This window comes from Aptenodytes patagonicus, chromosome 8 (assembly GCF_965638725.1).
Source record: "Aptenodytes patagonicus chromosome 8, bAptPat1.pri.cur, whole genome shotgun sequence".
Lineage (NCBI taxonomy): Eukaryota > Metazoa > Chordata > Aves > Sphenisciformes > Spheniscidae > Aptenodytes > Aptenodytes patagonicus.
Genome location: NC_134956.1, coordinates 8666311 through 8687214, shown reverse-complemented (window position 1 = coordinate 8687214; position 20904 = coordinate 8666311). Strand labels below are relative to the sequence as shown.

The 20904-nt window shown below is 44.1% G+C and overlaps 1 protein-coding gene across 1 annotated transcript; it reads right to left on the bottom strand.

The window, feature by feature from the left end:
* Nucleotides 1–711: 711 nt before the first annotated feature.
* Nucleotides 712–14928, bottom strand: TMEM40 (transmembrane protein 40). The gene is made up of 14 exons (XM_076346256.1): nt 14884–14928; nt 14481–14537; nt 10636–10692; nt 9886–10025; nt 9103–9256; nt 7515–7622; nt 6581–6634; nt 5655–5690; nt 4225–4257; nt 2733–2798; nt 2336–2407; nt 2180–2254; nt 1358–1420; nt 712–900 (listed from the first exon to the last, which is right to left on the bottom strand). The coding sequence occupies exons 3-14, from the start codon at nt 10682–10684 to the stop codon at nt 881–883; spliced, it is 870 nt and encodes a 289-aa protein (XP_076202371.1). The 5' UTR covers nt 10685–10692; nt 14481–14537; nt 14884–14928; the 3' UTR covers nt 712–880.
* Nucleotides 14929–20904: the final 5976 nt, after the last annotated feature.

Sequence of the window (20904 nt, the reverse complement as noted above, 5' to 3'; positions counted from 1 at the left end):
CTCTTTCTGTCTGACTCGATGCCTTCAAGCTTCTATGGGTATGAAGACCTGACATTTTTAATAAAATTTAAAGGTATCCCCTTTTTTGCAGTCTACCTATGATTGCATTAGCCCTACATATATGATGTGTGAAATGTCCCTATAAAATGAAAGGAACGTCAAAGTTGCACTTTCTTTTCCTCAAAGAAAGAAAAATGTTGGGGGATGAGTCAAATCAAGCACTTTGTTTCTCCCCTCAGAAGAAGAGATGAGATTTGCTGCTGTTAATAATCTCATTACTGCACCATTATGTCACTGCATGTAAAATCTCACCCAGCTTTCACTGGGTGAAATCATTATACGCCCACTATATTGAGTTCTGCCACAATAAATTAATCTGCTTCAGTGCTAGTGCACTGTTGGGGCTCAACTCTGTAATCAAGCAGCTGGTGTTTGCCTGGTTTGCAGCATCACAAGGGGTGAAGAGGAGGTGGCTTTGTGGTTGCCAGGATTCCTACTGAAACATCCAGAGCCTAATCCAGAACCAGCGGAGGATAATATTGGTTATTTTGTTGATTTTGATACACCATAGCCAGATTAACGTGGTTGCATGGGGGAGGGAAGGAGAATGTGTTTATATTTAATGGAATTAAATATAAACCTACATCTAGATTGTCTTACGAGCTCCGCTGAGCCACGAATCACTTCAGAAGAAAGAATGGGACCCCGTAATGCAGTTTCAGCTTTATTTTTAAGGGCAGGGAATAATGTCTTTCTATGGTTTAACATTTCAATATTTAACATTAGCCATTAGGTTTTTATGTTTGCCTCATAAGGCAGTTCTTTTAATACTAGAAATTCAGACAGCAGGGTTTTGTGGAACTCTCCTGAAATAATACTCCTAGGCAGCTTTCCTCATACCTGCATGATGAAGAAAAAGGAGACTGTCAGGACTACTGTGTTCAAACTGTCATGTGTCTATGCAGCTTTTCAGCATTCTTCATGTTTTGTGTTCGTGAACACAGATAAACATGAGCCTGGAGTCTGTTTGAAGACCCGACAAGAGAAACCCACCCCCACTCCCTGAATTTTTAATTGAGCTATAGCATTCTTATTCAGACATTGTCAGGAAATAGCTAATACCCCACGCAGGGCAGAGTATTAAAAATGTGAAAATGCTCTGCCACATGGAAAGAGTCAAGAATAATGCATTTTTCAAACCCAAGCAGCTGTAATGAACTGTAGTAATTTTTTTTTTTTTTAATTAAGAAGTTTGGAAATTGTAATTTAGAGAAGTTAGTCTTAAGACTTGACCAAAATGAAGTACCCAGGAAGGTCTAGGGAATACGTATGCAGTCAGTAAGAAGATCACTATTACCTGTTGGCCTGAATTTGTCAATCAGAGGAACAAAACTGTCAAGTACGCTCCGAATTCGATACACTAATTGTGAAAACAAACATTTTTTTCAAGATGAGCCAAATAGCAAGGTAAAACGTAAAAAATAGAAAAATGGCAAAAACCTAACACTGACACTTGCAACATTAATGAACCCAAGACTATTGTTTAAACAAGCGCTTTTGCGATATCATTAATAACAAAGTAGTGAGAAGGCTGATTCCTGAGAACCATCCACAACCTACCAAAAATATTAGCACACGATTACAACGGAGACTTCTGTTCTCAGTTGGGAAGCCAAAATTGCTGCTAGTTGCACCTTTCCTACGACATCCCTAGGGATTGCCAAGAATGCCCATTTTTTTAGTATCATTTTCAGTAGCTGCTGCCATCCAGGCTCTGCTGAGAGCTCTTCCTCAGGGCGTTCAGCCGCCTCAGTCCCAGGGGAATGAGTGGCAGCCTGAGCGCGCAGCACCTTATAGAGTGTATCTGGGAAGACTGCCTTGCTGCTAAAATTATACATTGTCATGGCAACTTAGCGTTCGGCCATTGCTGCAGAAAGAGGTGATGCAAAGTCTTGTGATCACTGAGAACGAAAAATGAGTCAACCTCTCCCGTCAGTGTCACTAAGGCATGCTTGTCTCCAGCCACACTGTGTAATTGCAAATGAGATGTTACGGGATAGTTAGGTGAGGATTTACAGAATCTCGGCACTAGCAGCGTTACAGACTCGCGTAGCTTAATGACTGTGTGACCTTGTGTCCTTAGCGTTGGTACAGAGCTGGCTGCTGCAGATACACTTACCTAGACCAAAGTATATCCCAGTGGTTTCCAGGGAAGCAAAGGTGATTAAACCAATTCCAAGAGAAATAGTCCAATCTAAGGCAACAAAATAAATGTTTGGCTTTGCTCATTTTTCTAGCGTGCAACAATTTATCCTTCGTTGAAGTCTTGCCTTACCTTTGTAGTAGTAGTAGCAAATTAGTAAAGCTCCAATTGCAAAGCAAAGAATGACAAAATGAAAGAATTCATCTGAAATAGAGAGAGAAAATTAGGTCACAACCGCAGGCATTGCCCTTAGGAATGCACCTTAAGGTACAGTGTATCACTCAGCCAATAAAGTCTGTTACCACATGAGATGTCTCGTACACTAGACCCAACTGCAAAACCTACATGCACACAAGTTGTTATGAGAAGCCTTGATGATTTTCATCGAGAAGCCTTGATGCACTTCAACAATGTACTTGTGTCGGGGGGGGAGGGGCGTTTTTTTGAACCAGAGATCTTGTTTGTGGACTAAAGTTCAACAGGGTTGACATCAGTTGAATTTAAAAGAAAAAAAAATTAAAAAAATTACCATCCTTCCGTATGCCCATCCACCGTACCGTCCACTGGTGGAGGCGAGTGTTCTCGTTCTCATATGCTACAAAAAAGAAATGTCTTTTATTGCCATGGAACTCTGAAATTAAGGAGTTTTAAGTTTATTTCCCTTTTTGTATCTGAAATCAATTCTCAGAGCAGACTATATGTAAAACTGTTCAAAGGAAAGATCTGCGAGCCGTTCAGGAAGATCAAGTTAGCAAATTTAAAATCACCCCAAAAAGAGCAGGTTTTAAAAAAAAAAAAAAGCATAATCATGTTAATGGTTGCATTAACAATTCAGAATTGTTTTAGAGCACTCTGGGCCTTTTCTCTCCAGTCTGGGACAATCAATAGTCTCAGAATTACAGTGGGGGAGTGAAGCAGTAGTACAAGGGAGCTTCAGTTTGATTCTTGGGTGCTTTGCACAATCACAGCTACAATAATATAACCATCTTCATTACTAAGCGTATGAGTACCAGCAACCTACTTGAGCCCAATGTTGAAGTATTTCTGCACCCCCCAAATTAAGAACTGTAGCTGACAATTAGTCTATAGATAGCTATCCTGATACATAGAAAGAACAGCATAAGAACAAGCTGGATATTTTTAGAGGTTTAAGTAGAGAGCATTTTGCTCTACGCTAGTTGTGAGCAGAGTTGCCAAATTCTGTTCTTTCTCCGATTGTATTGTCGAAAGTCAGAAAGAGCTGAATATTTTACCAGATTTCCAATGACGTGTTCAAAGCAGGTGGTTTTTCACTTTTTCGCTTGTTGATCACTTGAGAAGACCCCTAGGCAGTCTGCTGCATATAAGCCTTTGGGAGTTGATTCATCGCAAGTTTTAGATGCTGATTTCACTTACATCGGGCTGTGCTTCCAGGCAACCACTGCCTGGCAGTGAATTTAATTTTCTCTAAAGATGTTGCGGGAGAGTACGGGAAATGTACTCCAAATGAGCTACAGACTTTTGCTGTTGTGCTTTCGAACCACGAAGCAACTAAACTTTGCCAAGAAATTCTGTTCTGGGTCACCTGATACTGGAGTCACATTTTTTAAATTTTTGATTCTTTGAGCATTCTGGATTGATCAAGTTCCAGTTTGGGGACAAACTCAGCTATTTGATTATTAATGTTAACATAGCATTGCACTACTCTGACTCACAAATGTTCCTCTGTGCAGTGGTATGAATGATCTATAGACACAGAATTTATCAGAACATCAATTCATACTTGGCAAGTGTCTGTTCTGTATTACTCCGCCTCCTGAATGCAGTAGTCCCACTGTAACTTTGTATCATGGAATGACTTGCACAGTATTTCTCCTGTTAAAGCATTACAGTGCATTTTAATAACTATTCTCAAACTTCTACTTTTTGATTAGGAAATATCTAGGTATCGAGGAGCTGGTATAGCTATCGCTACTAAGCAAAACTCAGTCCTGAAAGACAGCATGCGCAAGAAAAACTTCTGTTCGCTTGTTTGTATTTACCATCTGCAATTGAATCTTCTCTTCTGGTAATCTCTGAAAAGCAACATAGTTTTATTATTTCTGATGGTAAAAATACAAATATATTGTTTCCCACCATTATCAGCACTAGCAAGCACGGCAAGTATTCACCTATTTGGTGACTCAGTACAGACAAAACAGTACTTGAAAGTGCCAGGAAATGAAGAAAGTTAAAAGGGCTCAACAGCAGATAACAATAAAAGTGGCTATTCACAGTGATCCCAGGTTCTTTGAAATAGCTGGGCAGTAGAAGATTGATGGCCTCCGTGTTACTATTCAGTTGCTAGAAGTGAAGCAAGCTTGGTTCTAAACCAAGCAGAGCTGGGATCACAAGTGCTGCATGTGTGTATCACCTGAACCTGTACAGTGCAGTAGGCATGGCGTAATCTAGAACTGAAGCAACAAAGGCCATGGTGAGAGGTGGAGAGGCCAAATGCCAACTGGAAAAGTACTGTAATCCTCTTTCTGCACCTGGCAATGTGGGGAGAACACTGTATTACAATATATCCATCTACCCTCGTATTTTATGTAGCTTCTTGGGGATAGGTAACTCAAAAACCTCCCCTAGGGATTATGCTGCAACTTGTATCTTCTTCCCAACTCTGTCCTCAGCTGAAACAGTCCAAGTCACAGCAACTATTCCCTGCTCCGCAGAAGAAAAGTGGTTGAGCAGGTGTCCTCTCAAAAAGGACAGTCTGCTGGGCTGTCTGCCTCTCGTAACTAATGAGTGTGGCACTGGCCTGGGAGTGGGAGGGATGAGGCTGGTAATGCAATCAAGCCATTGGAAATTTCCTACACCTGTTCTGCTGCTGCACAGCAGTCCCTGATAAAAGGAGATTTGCCTTTAGAGTGGCTGTCTGTTCAAGCCTCTCAGCTGGTACTGGTTCTCTGTTGCTTGTCGTTTGGCTTTCACCTAGCATCTTCTGTTGGGGAATGCTCTGAGCTAAGGGAGGAAGGTGTTCAGAGCTGAGTATCGCTGTTTTGCAGAAACCAGGTTCCGGCTCCCTCTCAATCTTGCATCCCTGTTCAACAGGAGATAGAGGGCTGCAGGGCGTGCTGAAAACTGCCTAGCTTTCTTGGGAAAGACTGAATAGCTGCCCAATAGAATTGCTGGGTTTTCCTCTAAAAAGGATGACAACTGCTGTGAGCTGATCTTGTGAGAACCTGGCAGGCCTACAAAAAAATGGGTTAATCTGCTAGAACACCTTGTACAGATCAGCTGCTATTAGCCAGCCACTATGACAAGCTAGCAACAAAATGTCTGCACCATCTCCAGGTCCAACACCAGGCTAACTGGAAACCAATGGATTTACAGCTGGGGGGTTATTTCTTAATACATAAGCATGTCAGAAAGAAGAAACTGCAGTTACAGTCTTCCTTCCAGCAGGATGAGGTTATCTGGGAACGCTTACCTGAATCTCTGTAGGGAACAACCTCTGCTGGTGTGCCTAAAATATTATGCAAAGATGATGTAGATTAATACCTGTAATGAGTACGCATATCTTGCTGCCAGTCCTAGCCCATGCAACTCTCTTGAAATTAGTGTGGTTGTGTAAACGTGACAAGGTAGATACCAACTCTAACTCATTAGAGGGGGCAGGTCCGTTGAGGGTTATGCAGTTTGAAAGTGGGAAACGAATGGATTATTAACCCCCCATATTCCATCTCTCACAATATCTGGAGTCAGGTAGAATCAGATTCCTGTGAGACAAATTAGGTCTCCTAATGTCAATTCAAAGAGCTGCTCTTACATCTGGGCTGAGATCAATTTGAGACATTAATTAAACAATTAAAGCCTTAACTTCTTTACATCCATGGTTTTATACCATAAGCTGATAGCTATTTTTGTGTGTTGACACAGCACATTTTCTTCAGCTGCATTGTACTTATTTTCCATTTTTCCTTTGGAAGGAAAGGAAAAGCCTCGGGAACGAGATCCAAGGTGTGGTCCTTGCTGATGATCTCCAGTCAGTGCTGATGCTGACTGCAGGCCCTGTAAGTAGTGGCTGCGATAGATATTTTCAAAACACTTGCTGCATTTCAATGGCGACTGTGCAGGCGCAGGCAGCAGGACTTCTCCCACAACAGTAGATTTTGCTGTTCTCCTGGTTCAACTCCAAGCACAGGGCGTGGCTGAGTGTTACTATTACTTGAGCTTCATCTTGTAGGAAATGCCTTTCCTACAGCCAAATTCTGACTGGTCGTTTTCCTACCTCTATACATGTTAATATACCTTTGTTCAAAAGTAAACCAAAGAATGCCAGAACTTACTTATCCTTTTTTTGGTTCATATTGGTTGTCTCTAGTCAAAACCAATACTGTTGTCACTTTGTCCTACCTCCGAGTAATTGGCCTTCAGTCTTCTGTCTTCCTAAATCTTCCCCATCACTGTCTTGATAGAGAAAGTGTTTTTTCATCAGATTAAAGAAAAATGTGCCAGCAGTATCAGAAACAACAGCATTGCAGTTGTTTGCTCATAATATAATAACGGCCGTGGGATATGTAGGTAACAATCAAGGCTTTGAAATGCAAGGAGCATTATTAGCTGCTTTTGCCTCACAGCTCTCTTCGAAGCTGGCTGAATAGGAGAAAAACAGCAAAATCTGAAGTTGGAATAATTTGTATAAAGGGGTGTACTGAGAAAGTTCTTATTTTAAACACATACATCATCAGCACTGCTAATTAGTTTGAAAATTTTATTTCTAAATGCAACTCATTTGATCTTAATCAGCTAGTGGCTTTCTGTGACAGAATAAGCCAGTATCAGCACTATCACTTCCATGTTGCCTGTCACTTAGCCTCTCTCACTTTCCATGAATGAAATGGTCCAGTGGCAGCCAAAGTGACTTTAGATACACTGTTGATGTTTGCTAATAAGAAAAGAAATGCTAGAGAAGTACTATAGCATTGCCAGCTACTGCTGTGCATTGACTATTCTTTGCCTCCTGCTGTAGCGCAGGCTTCAGTTAGACCGTAACCACACTGAAGATCATAGAAGTTATGATCTTTTGTTTGGGAAGAAATCTTGCAGCAGATTTCTACGTTTCCGAAACCTCCAACTTCACAAGAGCGGGAGGCAGCCACTATTTTGCTGATAATGAATCTAGAGGTACTGATTATTTTCTGCGTTCTCTCTTTGCACAATTTCTTACTTTTTTCAGAGTTCTGCAGAATTGCTACTGAATTGCTGCAAGTCTCCTATGTGAACCTCTTATGAACACGCAATCAGACTAAATTATGTGACAGGGAAAAATAAAATAAATCCTCTTTACCTTGTGTATCTTCATCCATGGACTCATGGGATGAGTTTTCAGCCTTTTCTTCCCCTTGTGAAAGCATGAGATTCTTTTCCAGTCTCTTCAGCAGTTTCAATTTTTCATCTGTTTTATATATAGAGAAAAAAAATATTAGAAACAACTATTTACATTTTCTCTTTTTTACAACAACAGATTTCACAATGCTTTATTAAAGTTGTCTGACAGGAAATCAGACCCTTAGTCGTGTTTCAGCTGTGTTTTTTTGCACATGAGGAGTAGTACAAAGCATTACAAATGAAAGCATCATATACGCTACCGTTCACACTTTCTTAAATGGTTGTGATAGATGCCTAAAGTTTCATATTCTGGCCTTTAATTTACCCATAATTCTACCCCTGTGAAAATTCCCACTCCCTGAAGCAACAGCAGCTGCAGCTGAAAGATGCTTTAGCTGGAGAATAGTTGCTCACCCTTCCCTGCGCTACTTCTCCCTTCACCCCTGTGATTTCTGCTGGGTCCCCTGTGTCTATGCCGCAGTGCCAGCACCCTCTTGTGGCAAAAAAGCAAAGCCCTCAAAGCCAGCCAGGCCAAACCACCAGGGAGGAGAAACCTGCGGGATGCTGACTCCTGGGCCAGGCAGTGAAGTGCTCCTGGCTTGTGTGGCTGGAGTTGCAGGGGATTCTTAACAGCTTCAAATTCAGCTCTGTGCTGAGGGCCGGTGGGTCTGTGCATCTCTTCATTATTAGTTGTAATATTTGGACATAGACAGCTAGACGTGATTCCCCCCGGGCTGCTCGATGCCGCTCACTGTACAAGAGCAGGAAGGGGGTCCCTGCTGTGACAAACTTTCCTACTCTGACAGATGACAAAAGCTGGGCTGCTCTCCGGGCTGGGAGCTCTCTCCCCTTCATTAACATGTTTGATCAAGGCAGAAACAGGAACAGGATCTCCTTGAGGGTCTCCAGTTCAGGGTCATCTTAAGTGAGTGCAGCTCCATGATCTATTAAAGACAATTAATGACTCTATGGACCCTGTGGAACTGCACTTAGTTTCTTATTGCACAACCGGGCAAATGAGAAGTGCAGTGGAGTCTATTTGTATCTTGCTGCCAGGTTCAGCACCCTGAGTGGCATCATCCTCTATCCACTCCTTTTTGTTACCTCTACGTGTGCTGCTAGGTCATTTGCAAAAGTGTGTTTAGTGGCTCAGCTCAGATTTCTTACCACTATGAGAGCTCAGAGAGGTCCAGGCTGGCTGGATAACAGTCCATGCAAAAAAGTGTCCTGGGTGTCATGAATCCAGCCAGACAGGAAAAACTGGGGCACCACTTTAAGTCAGAGAGATTTCTTTGGCATCATCATCCCAGGACATCCTCTCTCCCTAAACACACAAGATTTTTTCCACAAACTAAAGTAAAATACTATCTTTGGCTCCCATTATCACCATACCTAACTGACTTTCCTAAACAGTATTTCCAGACATTTTAGTTGTTCAGTAATAATCACTTCCAAGCATATATCAGAGTTTTCAAACTGGTGTCAAGTCCCACTGGCACTGCAGTAATTTTAACAAAATAGCTGACGAGCGGCCAGGTAGGCCTCACCCTTTCCCTTGGAGCTGGGCAGCTGCCTATATCCAGATGGGTTGGTTGTCTTCAGCAAGAGGTAAAGAACAGCCATTGCCCTGACTCCTTCCTTCTCTATGGCTTTCAGGCAGGCTGCACAGCCTCCAGGCAGGACATTGCAGCTGTTGAGGAGCTGAAAGAAAGGTAAGTAAATAGCAAATAGTCCTTCCAATAAAACGTAGCCTGCAAAAACATCCTGCTATACAAATGAATATATTTCACCCCATCTGTGGGAAATGTAATCCCCTGCCCCTACTATACTATGTCCCCGATTTCCCCTACTATAAGGGGGAAATCGGGGACAAAGAGTAATGCCAAAGATGGGAAGAGAGCGTAAACTCCATTCAGCAACTCGGAGCAGAGCCGTCAACTGGGAAAAAACCATGGTGTGTAATGTTAACTATTTAAAGAGCAGGAGAAATATAGTTATAGGGTCTGAAAATGGACATGCAATCTCTGCAGTATCTTACAGCAAAATGTCACTAACAATGGTCCTGCCTAGAAAATAGTGAGCTGAACTGATCCTGAGGAATTTATACAAAGCCAGTTATTTTTTCACATGGAGAACAATGAAGTAAAGAGCAGCGGCCTGAGTCTTATTTATCTAAGCACCCTTTTACAGCATTTAGCATGTTTTAGATATGTTTTAGCATATCAGATAATTGGACTGTATGTTTTCTCTCCACAAAGTATATCAGAGAAGTATAAAAGTATCTGTATAACAGTGTCTTACAAAGCATGCATGTTTCTTTAGTAACTTACATTGTTCTTTTCTTCAGTATTCAGGATAGGTGGGTCGGTAGTGGCTAAACATTTTACAAGTGATTCCCAGAAGGACTGGTTCATTTTCTCGTGATTCTCCAAGTAATTGGCATCAGCAGTAAAAACCCTCTGGAAAATGTCTGGGAAGAAAAACGAGCAAATCACCGTGCAAGCAGTAGCGGTGGGTTGCATGGTAGTGTTCCTGTGGTGCTCGGTGAAGGCGTGGTGACAGACATCAGACTCTGCAGCATGTTAGTATATAGGACAGAGAGTAGTGCTGTATTGTGTAAAGCAACTCAGTCTGCTAGAAATCAGTAGAAAAATGTCAATAGCCCAGGCAAATTACCGGTGTCTCTGTGATGCTACTGTCTCAGTTAAAGAAGCAGGGGAAGTATTCCTAGCTATTTCACAGATGCTTATTCTGACCATGCTATTTTACAGACAGGCACAAAGACACCAAGGTATTGAGATAGCTCATTAGGCATTTAATGCACAGCAAAATCTCCTTCATGCATCTAAATTCCCACAAGCACATGCCCAAGGCCTGATGAGAAGCCTGTGGAAGAGCTGGGAACTGACTGCTGGTCTCTCTTTCACAAGCAAGGAGATGGATGGAGTGTGTTTTCAGAGGAAACAAGTTTCATTGCCTCATGACCACTCTAGCAAACACTGTTGCGTAGTGTGAATGAGCCGGAGCTTTGATCTTTGTGTGCTACCCTTACCTTGCTGTTCTTCGTGTGCTACCCTTACCTTGCTGTTCTTCAGTCAGATCTGGGAACGGGACATTCAAGTTCTCCATTGCTGTGCCTGTTCAAAAGGGGAGAAAAAGCATATTTAGAAACAGATCAGTCTGACCTCTATTTTTCTGTCTTATACTTGCTTTTCTGCAAACATGGCGTCTATCTCTAGGCACTTTAGTTTTGAAAACAATTCTCTGTTGCAATGGGAGTTTCACATCATGATTCATTTACCCTCCCGGGACCCATTCTTGACTCCTCTGAGTGAGTCTTGCCTGGCTGGCCTTTGGTTATTAAGAAAGAACAAAAGTCTAATCATCATGAGTAAAACGAAAAGAAGTCCAACTTGATCATTCACATTGTTGTTTTTTTACACCTACCAAGGTGTCTAATTAACTATTTACCACAGATGTGAGTAACTTAATAGGCCCTGTTCCACTCACAAAACAGAATGATTATTCCGTACCTTTGACATCCTTATACTTAAAATGTACCAATCGGGGAGGATAGTAGCAATAGTTCACAGGAGAGCCCCGCAGGACTTGGAATCCTTGTCTCACAGAAGACTTCGACACTTCAACATCTGTTCTTCCCAAGTTGCCATGAAAAGGAAACTTTCACTAACTTTTGGTTTATGAATTAAAAATTTTTAAGTGTCGGTCCCAGATTTCTTACTGGTATTTGCCACAGAAACAAAACACTCTGACATCCCCAAAATCCAACGTTTCCTTTTGTTTTGCTAAACTCACCCCAGAAATTTTGTTTTGAGGCTGTTTTATTCTGATGATGCATTTTTTGTGGTGGTTGTGGTTCTGAAGAGTTGCCTTCGCCTACTGTGGTCCAGGCATCCTGCACTGACTGCATCTTCCCTCATGCAGCATTTCAACTAAAACACTATTGTATTGAGAGATGCAAAAGGAGATTTTTGGGGAGCCTGAAGTACAGTTTTCACTGTGCCGGGCACAATAGGAAAACAGTTTATACACCCACAGGTTTTCTTACAATATGACTTTTGGGTCCATTCAACAAAACACTGTCAATCGAGCAGTTTGAAAACTATTTCCTTTACATTTTCCAGACAGAAAACTGTTTCTTTTCTTACAGGCCGTTTCAGTTCTCTAGAGACCATCATATCAGTCACAAAAATATTCTAATACAAAATCCAGAACAGGTCCAGTTAATATTTTCAGAAGGCTAGTATAACACACAAGCAAAAACATCTTCATTCTGGAAACAGAACAACTTTTTAGCGTGTCAGTTCTCAGGTAGAGGAAATTAGACACAGACAGACTCCAAAGTAGCTGCAAAACCCGTCCCTCCTTTGGAACCAGGGTCGAGGTCCCACATTTCTGTTATGTTGGTGATTCTGGGAGCTTTCTCCTTAGGCTGCAAGTGTTCTTCAAGTGATGAGGTGCTTAGTTAGAAACTCTTTTTAGCCACTGGTTTGCTGTTTGGCTCTGGGAAAATTACATATCCTCTTTAACCACTTTTAAAGGCTAAGCCCAGAAAACTGCTTACCTACCTCCTAGGTGTATTGTGAGAAAAAAATAATTTAATATTTTAAAAACACTTTGAAATTATTCCCGATGATGAGTCTATGCAAGACATCCACAATGGCGGATAATACCTGTTATTTAACCACCTGATATACCTGGAACAACTGGCAAGTTTTTGGACAAACAAACTTTCAACTCTATCAGTTAGTCTAATAAAAGTTTTTACCTCTCCCACAAACCTTGCCTGACTTACAGCCTTTGCTGCTGTAGCTGTGGCAGCAGCACTGAGACAGTCGCTGGCAATGTGAGACTGTGAGCACCCAACAAAATGCAGGAAACGCATCTGTCCTCTCTTCCCCGCGTAAGCAACAGCTGATGTTGAAATACAGGAACCCAGCATACCACACCCTGGATAAACTCGTTCTCGGCCGCACAATAAAGAACGTAATTTCTGTGTAGTTATGGTTTTCAGCCTTTTGCAGTCTTTTTCTTGCCTTCCTATTTACTCAGCTTAAACCTTGCAACAGTGTTTGCTTTTGTAAGTTAAATCCTTCAGACCTCTTTGGGGACTGCACAGCTGAAATACCAGGCCTAAAGGAACAAAATTACTTGAAATATAAATATTTCTTTTCTGACTGATGAATTCCATTTCATAAAATTATTTATAAATATCCACAGATTTTACTGTTGAGTGAAATTCAGGAGGTTTGTCTTTGGGGCCCCTAATACCTAGTGAAGGTCACTTTCACTGGCACTTTCGAGGCACGTTGCTCTTCGTGTGACATGAACCTGTCGCAGTAGCTGCCTTATGCTGGCTTTGCGTCATCCCAAAGACAAAGCGAGCAGGTAGGCACTAGCAGATCTGTCCCACCACGCACAAAGGAAGAGCAGATACAACACTGAAGGCAGAGGAGACGCTGTCCTCCTCATTTGCTATCAGACTGATTTACCTTAAAACTGTTCATTTGCTGGCCCAAATGACTGGACTGCTCAGCTGTACCAGCAACAGAAATATATTTGCCTAATGCACTCATGCATCTCGCTCTGATAAGACCTGGATGCCACAGGAGGATCCAGGAGCAGCCAGCGTCTGCTCCCATCTCCCTTTCTGTGCCTGCAGCACAGCTAAGCCCAGTCAGTCACCAAGCTTTACGTAACTAAGGAAGCTGGGTACCTAATTTCTGTTAGACTATGGACAATTAATTCTCCTGTGGCTCTTCTGAAAAGAAAATCAGATCTAAACAAAGGATAAGTATAGGCATTTAATTATTGTATGTTTTGAAAGTGATCTAGTTGATTATACCTCATGATGAGAGAAGGATGATGATATACTGGCATTTCAGCCTGGCCATGAGCTCATTGGGGAATGACATGAACAACAGACCTCATCTTGCTTTCCCCACAGTAAATCAGAATTTAATTGCAGTGAGGTCTTTTTAACATGTTAGAATAAAATTTGTGTGCAGAGTCAGACTTCTCCTAGTTGTTCAGAAAGTGAGGCTAATAACTGCCATACACAACAACATTTTGCTTAGCTGCTGAAATATATCTGAGTGAAATTGTTCAATGGGATACCAAAAAATGTAAATAAAGTAAAATAAGGTTGTTTTGACTTCAAGACAAAAACCAGACAATCCTAAACCTTTTTCCTTTGAAACTACTTTTACCTTTCATTTTAAGTTATATGCTGACGCCAAATCTTGCCAAATTTTATTTTAACCATAAACATTAAGTCCCTCCCTGCCCTTCTCTCAAACCAAACCAAACAAACTTCATAAAGCACACCTGCAAGTCTCAGGTTGGTCCTAGCAGTTGGTTCCACAGGAAGATGTCTTGGAGGGCTGTGGCTGTGGTGAGAGCTGGTAGTTTCTTCCAGTGAGACAACAAAAACAGATCCACGCCAGCTCAGTTTGAAACCGTTCCTACTCCAGTCTCCTTGGGCAATGCCACCAGTGAGATAATTCTGCTACTTGTCTGCTTGCCTTCCTGTTGTCAAATATAGTTGAAATGTGACAGAGAAGTAGCAAAACTCAAAGACTTTTCACTCTTTATGGTGTCCTTGAACACAGGCAGGTGGAGAGACCCAGCGAGTGCGTGTCACTGTGGGAAGGACAGCTCCCCAGGCTCGGTGTGACCATCCCCATGGAGGTGAGCGGGGAGCGAGCGCAGCCCGTCAGCCCCTTACCGCAGCACTGGCACTTCCTTCCTCTCCCGGCTCTCACAGCAAGCCCAGACACGGTGGCCGTGCTGCTGCCAGCCCTACACCCACAAGCCTGGGGCGGTTTGCTGCCTGTTTTCCAGCCACACTGGTAATATAATGGCAGCGCTCCCATATGCATTTACATACACCATTTGAAATTACCTGGTTTGTATTCCGCCTTATGCGTCGTGTGCTCCTCTGTGCAGTCGTCGGAAAGCTCTGAAGGGAAGAAAATGAGCTCATCAGAAGCCAGAAGAGCTCACGTTTGTAGTCTGAGTAAAGTTAAGGCAAACAAATCTTCTTCTACACATAAAATGGGGGCGTTGCCTCAAGTATTTTATAGAAGAAAAAAAAAATTAAAAGATGTGGAAGTCCAGTCAGGAAGACATAGAGGTTACAGAGAAGTCCTGTGCCTTGCCCCCCCAGCACGACAACCCCTCGTACAGCGTCGTGACACCTCAGGGAGTAATCAACAACCCAGCCATGTACCAAGAGCCAGGATACAACCCTGAAACACCCTTGGTCTCGACCACAAGAAGCTCCCGAACCCCTCCCCGGCACTTACCTGCAGGGCTGTGTGGTGGGTTGGGATCCCAGGGCAGGGCGTGTGCAGCGCTGGCCCCGGCACGCGATGGCAGGTGGGCGGCCAGGTGCCGGGGCCAGCGCTGGGGCCTCACGTGGCCTGTCCTGACTCACAGCAAGAGCAGCGGTGGCTCCACGTCGTCCTCCGGCCACCGGCAATCGTGCTCCAGGCGTGGCAGGAGGAGCTGCGTGTTTTCTGTGTCCCTGAGCTCTGGGGAAGGCGGCCAAGGGCCAAACCCGCCGGCGTGGGGGAGAGGTGCTGGGCGGCCTCCCAGCCTGTCTCGGGCACTGATGGGCCTCAGCGACCCTGACCAGCTGGCCCCCCCAGCCCTGCCCATGGCTGCTCCAGCACAGCCCCTGCTTGGTCTGGGGGCCCAGGCCTGCTTGTTTGGCTTGTCTGGGACACGAGGGAGAGTCCAGGAGGGTGGGGATCCCTCTCTGAGGGGAAAGGCCCTGGGCTCCCGTAAAGCTGAGCGGGGACGCCATGATGGCGGTTTGGAGATGAAGGCACACTGCCCTCCTGCCCAGAGCGTCCCTGGGCTCAGGAAGGGAGGCACAGCGGGGGGACGCCCATGCAGGGAGCAAGGAGACGTGTGGTTTTCATACCACACTTTCATCAGGAACAGGACATTGCCAGCACAGGGGTCAGGTCCAGCCTTCTGGGCTGGGGGGGGGGGGGGGGGGGGGGCCAGGAAGGGCTCCCGCCATCATCCCTGAGGCAGGCATGCTGCTCACGTCCCTGTGCCCCAGGGCTGCGGTGTCCTGTGATGGAGCAGCCAGGCCTCTGTCAGAGAAGGGAAACCATCCATCACGCCTGTCTCCAGCAACCAGAGAGGGTGCTGAAAAGACAAAGCCAGAGCCACCTCTGGGTTACAGATGTGCTCACCAAGGCACAACAGACTGAGCCATGTTCAAAATCTTCCTCTGCTCTTTGCTCTGCACATGAAGTCGCTGAGGGCTCCTGTGTAGGTGAGAGGCACGGCTACCCCTCTGGGGAAAAGGACTTTACACCACCCTGACCAGGTGATAAGCTTGAAAACAGCACGATCTCCTGCTGTGTTTGCAGGTGCTTGGGGTATGAATGAGGTGGCGCAGCCTGTACTGATTGCCAGGAGCCAGCCAGGCTGTGAGGAGCAGTGCTGGCCATTTACTCCCAGATAGTCCACCCTGCTTGGGCCAGCTCTCAGCCCCCAGGCATGCTTAATTCTAAGCTTATCTGCTTAGTATCAGACAGGAATCCCAATACCTAAGTCAGTTTTGGCAAAGAAAATATTTGTATTTCCTAAGCAAACCTCCCCAGCCTAGCATTCGCTTTCACTATGACCAGGGGTCTCTCAGGTCTCCTCATGCACCCTGCGATAGATTTCCACCTGAACCTTTGCCAGGTGCAAAAGTTCTCTGGATTTCATAGCTGGAAGTCAGATTGTTATCAGATTAGGTGTGCTTTTCCAGCAAGGCATATAATAAGTGAGTGGGTGCAAATCCTCCATTTGTTATATGGTTGTCATTCCCAATGCATTGTCTGCTTGCTCTTAGAAAGCAACAGGGAGCAGCCCAAGCTGGATCCAGCCTCCAGTTTCCGATTAGCCTGAGGGAATGGTGGTAAACAGGGGGGTGTCTCTTTGCCCTTTTACAGCAATCTGTTTTGCTATTAGTAACTCTATTAACGGCTTCTTGAGTTCTGATAATAGCAAATATCAGAGATCAGGACGGACAGTCCTGAAAAACAAAGGTCTTTCAGATCCTTGAGCTGTCCACAGGCAACTTCCCACACACTAGCGACAGCTTTCGTGTCCTCACTGCCTGGCTGTGCAGCATCCATGTGGTCTGGCTCTTGTGCTGTGTAGGCCAAGAGTGGGTAACACTCAGAGTACCAATTTACTCTGATTATGGGTTTAATGCTCTGTTTTCTGGCAGAAGGAAGAGATACAAATGGTTTCCTCGTAATCCTCACCACCTCTCTTAGAATAACCTGAAACAAAACATCCCTCTCTGCTTGTCCTATACCTGCAGTACGCCTATTGGTGCTCTCCTTTGAGCCCTTCTCATCCATCTCTGATGCATATAACTTCTTCAGCACAACATTAAACTGAAGCCACTCCAGAACTGTTTTCTGTTTAGGGGAGCTGCTCCTTCACTAGCAGATGATGGTTTATGACCCAGCCAGCCTTTGGGAGAAGGCAACAAGAGAGCAGGGAAGAGAGGGGAGACCTCTCCTGTGCATGAGACCAGAAAAAGGAAGCCCAGCCCAGAGGCTCAGCATCTAACATACACCAGCTGAAACAGGCGGTTTTCACCTTGGTGTTTCCCACTACAGTTGCCCCTGGGTAGATAATTAACTAATTAATTAAGCCTTTCTTAGGCCAGTTTCTTGCCTTTGGCCCCTAGTAGAATACCTAAGGAAGCACCCCAGCTCCCACGGCCTTCTGAGCTCCTTCTAGGCCTGCCCAGAGGTAACCCAACCTTTCAGTTGCTGGAATAAAATACAGTTCTGGGTTTGGCTTCATTTCAGGAGGATTTGTGTTACATCCTGGTGGAAGAGTTCTTTTTTCTCAGCAAGCATTGCCTTTGTCTAAGCATGATGTTTGGTCAATTGAAAATGTGTGAAGAACGATAGCTGGTGTCACAGGAGACTACTGGGGACATTCCGATAGCACAGTGTGACTATCGATTATACAAGGTGTGGTCATGTTAAGTCATTTGTCAAATTAAGCTAACAGTTTCACCTGATGCAGTTGGTGCCTGAGGAGAGGGTGTGCAGAGCAGGTTGTGTACCCTCCCTCTGCTCTCCTCTCCAGGTACTGATGCTTCTGGAGAGACTGGGACATAGAGAAAGTAATTTATACTTCCTGCAGTAGGTGTGCATTGATTTTTTTTCTTTTCCAGTTGTTTTGTTTGTTTGTTTTGGGGTTGTTTGGGCTTTTTTTAAGCAGGTTGTTTCACTAGTTTTCCACAAGTGCCTATTGAAGTGCCTTGTCTCACCTACCCTGATGTGTTTAATGACATGTAATGTTTAACACTTAAAGCAGATAATACTCTGCATCTACTTTTGCTGGGAGAATATTATCTAATTAATTAGAATGCTTTATCATGTAATACATGCATTTATTTTGCCCTTATTTGGGAACTATCCTCTGAGAGAGTTAGGAGAAAGGTGATTTACTCTTTGTATGCTGGGAAAATTGCTTCCAGGAGGGGTTTAGCGACACATACGCTGAGGAGCTCTTACGCTTGACGCTAATTGGATACAATGTGTGTGCACAGACTTGTCACACAGGCAGGTTGCATGAGAAATGTAGAAATACTCCTAAGTGAGTGCAGGAGGCGCCCAGTGATGGTACATGTTCAGAGTAGCAATTACCCATTTAGTCATCACATTTCTGCTGGGTTAAAACACTCCCATGACACCTCTTGCCCTACCCTGACTTTTATCCAAAGGGTTGGTTAAATTAGTCCCTTCTGTGCACTTACTTAGTTGCTACTTTTTTTCTTTAAATAAAGTCTACTTAAACAATTGTGAGACTGCGAAATACGAGTAACTGAGGGAGGCTTATGCTTCAACTCAGCTGCATTTTGCAGGCTACAGCTAGTTCACAGATACCTTTCTGTTTTTAAACTCTGAACACCTTTGAGAGAGAGAAGAGAAAAGCAACAAGTAATAAGCACAACCCACTCCTGTAACCCTCCAGACTATCACTGGATGAATAACACCCTCTTACGCTGGGAGATCGTGAGAAAACAGCCCCTTGCCTTTGGCTGAGCTGAGAGGAATTCTGAGGTTTAGCCATGAAAGTTTTTGCAGAATCATGTGGGAGAGTGGATCATGTTGTACCTTACTGAGACCTTTTGGAGATTTTTTTTCTCATTCTGTGCCCTTCTGTGGGATTACTTGCCATAATAACTAATTTGTTATATTAATATTTCAAACTAACACAGTAAAATTTTTGCTAAAGCTTGTTAAATTTAAGAACTAGGCTTAATTTTATTTAATTTTTATCTAGAAACAGGAGTTTCTTGTTCTATACAGATCTTTTAGTATCTCTCCTAAACCCCATCAAGAACCAAGAAGAACACTATGCTCACCTCTATGCCTGTTTTTTTCTTATCATTTCCTTAAACCTTCACTTCTAGTCAAAATTATATTTTCTTCAAATCCATTAGAAGCTTTTTAAGATGATGTGTTGTAGAAAGTGGATCAGGGTGCTATAGCTATATTCTTATAGTAAAGTGTCATTATTTACATTAAAAATCTCTGGTTTCTAATCACTACTAAGACAGTGGCGATAGAGGCTGAAGATGCACACGATGAAATTAGCGTGTGTTGCAGACCCTATCGACAGACTCCAGAGAACCGTTCTTCTTTGTTTCTCCTTATTACCAGTGGTAATATTGCTAATAGCGGGCTACTGTGCAGATTCTTGAGTCCCACAGTTTTTCTTTTTTTTGGCCGGGTGTTAAGACATTAAGCAGCTGCCCTGTGCCTTTGCTGGCAAGCCAAGTGCATACAGACTTTGAAATCAGATTTTGCTACAGCAGGTCTGGAACTGTGTGGAGCAGCTATTGAGCCACCAGCAGCTCTGTTACGCCACAGTGTGCATTGCTTAGGTGTGTCACAGGCATACAGACGTGACCCTTAATATTCTGTGCCGCTCAGAAGGTGGTTGTGGCTGCTCTTGCAAACGCAGCTCCCAGTTTGGCAAAGGCCAAATGCTCCAAGTTTCTGCAACTCCCCAGAAGGTATTCCTTTTCTCCCTCTACAAGTGATCAACATTTCAACACCCACCCTCTTGTAGGGTCAAAAGTTAGGGAAAGAGCCACCAGCCCATCAGCACCGCTGAACTCCCTGAAGGTCCTTCAGTGCGTGCTGAAGCATTTGTGCAGAAAGGCTGCCATCGTGTGGCCTCATCCCTGGCCATGGGGACAGGGTGCAGGAGGCCCTTGCCGGCAACCTTGCTCCCACCCTGCCTCCACATCCCTCACCAGGGGTGTTTTTTAGTTTTACTTGGCTCTGCTGATGCTCAGCTCCGCAGGCCTTTGCAGGCACAGGGTGTCCCAGCCCGCCGCAGGGGCTGTGGCTGCAGCCTGCCAGAGCAAGCCCTTCCCAGCCACAATGGGCTCTTTTGCTGCTGTGCCATAAAATGAGCAGCTCTGGCTTTTCTGGCTTTCTGTACACGGCAGGAATAAAGCAGAACTGAAGGCCAGTTCAGACTACTGACCTGCAAAGCAAAAGTGTCGTTTCACAGCTCAGACTTTTTGTGGAAATGTGCTGAGTTTCTTAGCACAGAAACACAGCAACTTAAACGGTAGTCTCTCTTAAAGGCCAGAGATGTGAAGGTGGCAGTGCTAACCTGAATGTCACAGCACCTCCAGATGCACAGCCTTCCAGGTCACAAACCCCAGCTGACTAAGGCACAGTCGCTATTAGATTTGAGTTTCTGTTTCTCTTATACTCGAAGCATTTGTCTGAAATGCAAACCCAGCTTGGTTTAGAAAGAAGGGAAAGTGGACCTGAGCCTGGCACTTGCCATATGAGCTATTTCTTTCCCTGACCAGTCTCTAAAACAAAAATGGCCTGTGTTTTTGGGGCTTGGGGTTTGGTTGGGGTTCTGGATCAGGAGACATGGTAGTATTTGTGTGCAATCGTACAGGAAAGGAGTAACTGCTGTAGCAAAGCAGATTCATGGACTGTTTAATATCTTTGTTTTCCCCAACAGTGGACTAATTAAACACTGTTCAAAGGCATGCACAGCACTCAAAGACAGCCAGTGTGTAATCCTCATTCCCACAGAGGCATGAGTACCGAGACGCAGTGATCCACACCTTAAGAGTTTCTCCTAGCTGAGGGATGGGTGGTACTAACATAGGTTGGATATAGGAGGAGAGCCGAGCTCTTCCAATCCAGTTCCAGCAGTCATCACCAAATATAGAGCTGGTACTGACGCAGCACTTCTGGGTTGGCTGTGAGATGTCTGGCACGCACTGGCGTGGAATGTTTAAAAAAATT

What these genes read in the sequence shown, in the direction of transcription:
- TMEM40 (XM_076346256.1), bottom strand. Translation starts at nt 10,684, where the DNA reads ATGGAGAACTTGAATGTCCCGTTCCCAGATCTGACTGAAGAACAGCAA. An exon ending in AGAAGATTCAATTGCAGATG is followed by an intron (nt 2,799 to 4,224) that starts GTAAATACAAAC and finishes TCTTTTTTGTAG; the next exon opens with CATATGAGAACGAGAACACT. An exon ending in TGACAAATTCAGGCCAACAG is followed by an intron (nt 901 to 1,357) that starts GTAATAGTGATC and finishes TTCATCATGCAG; the next exon opens with GTATGAGGAAAGCTGCCTAG.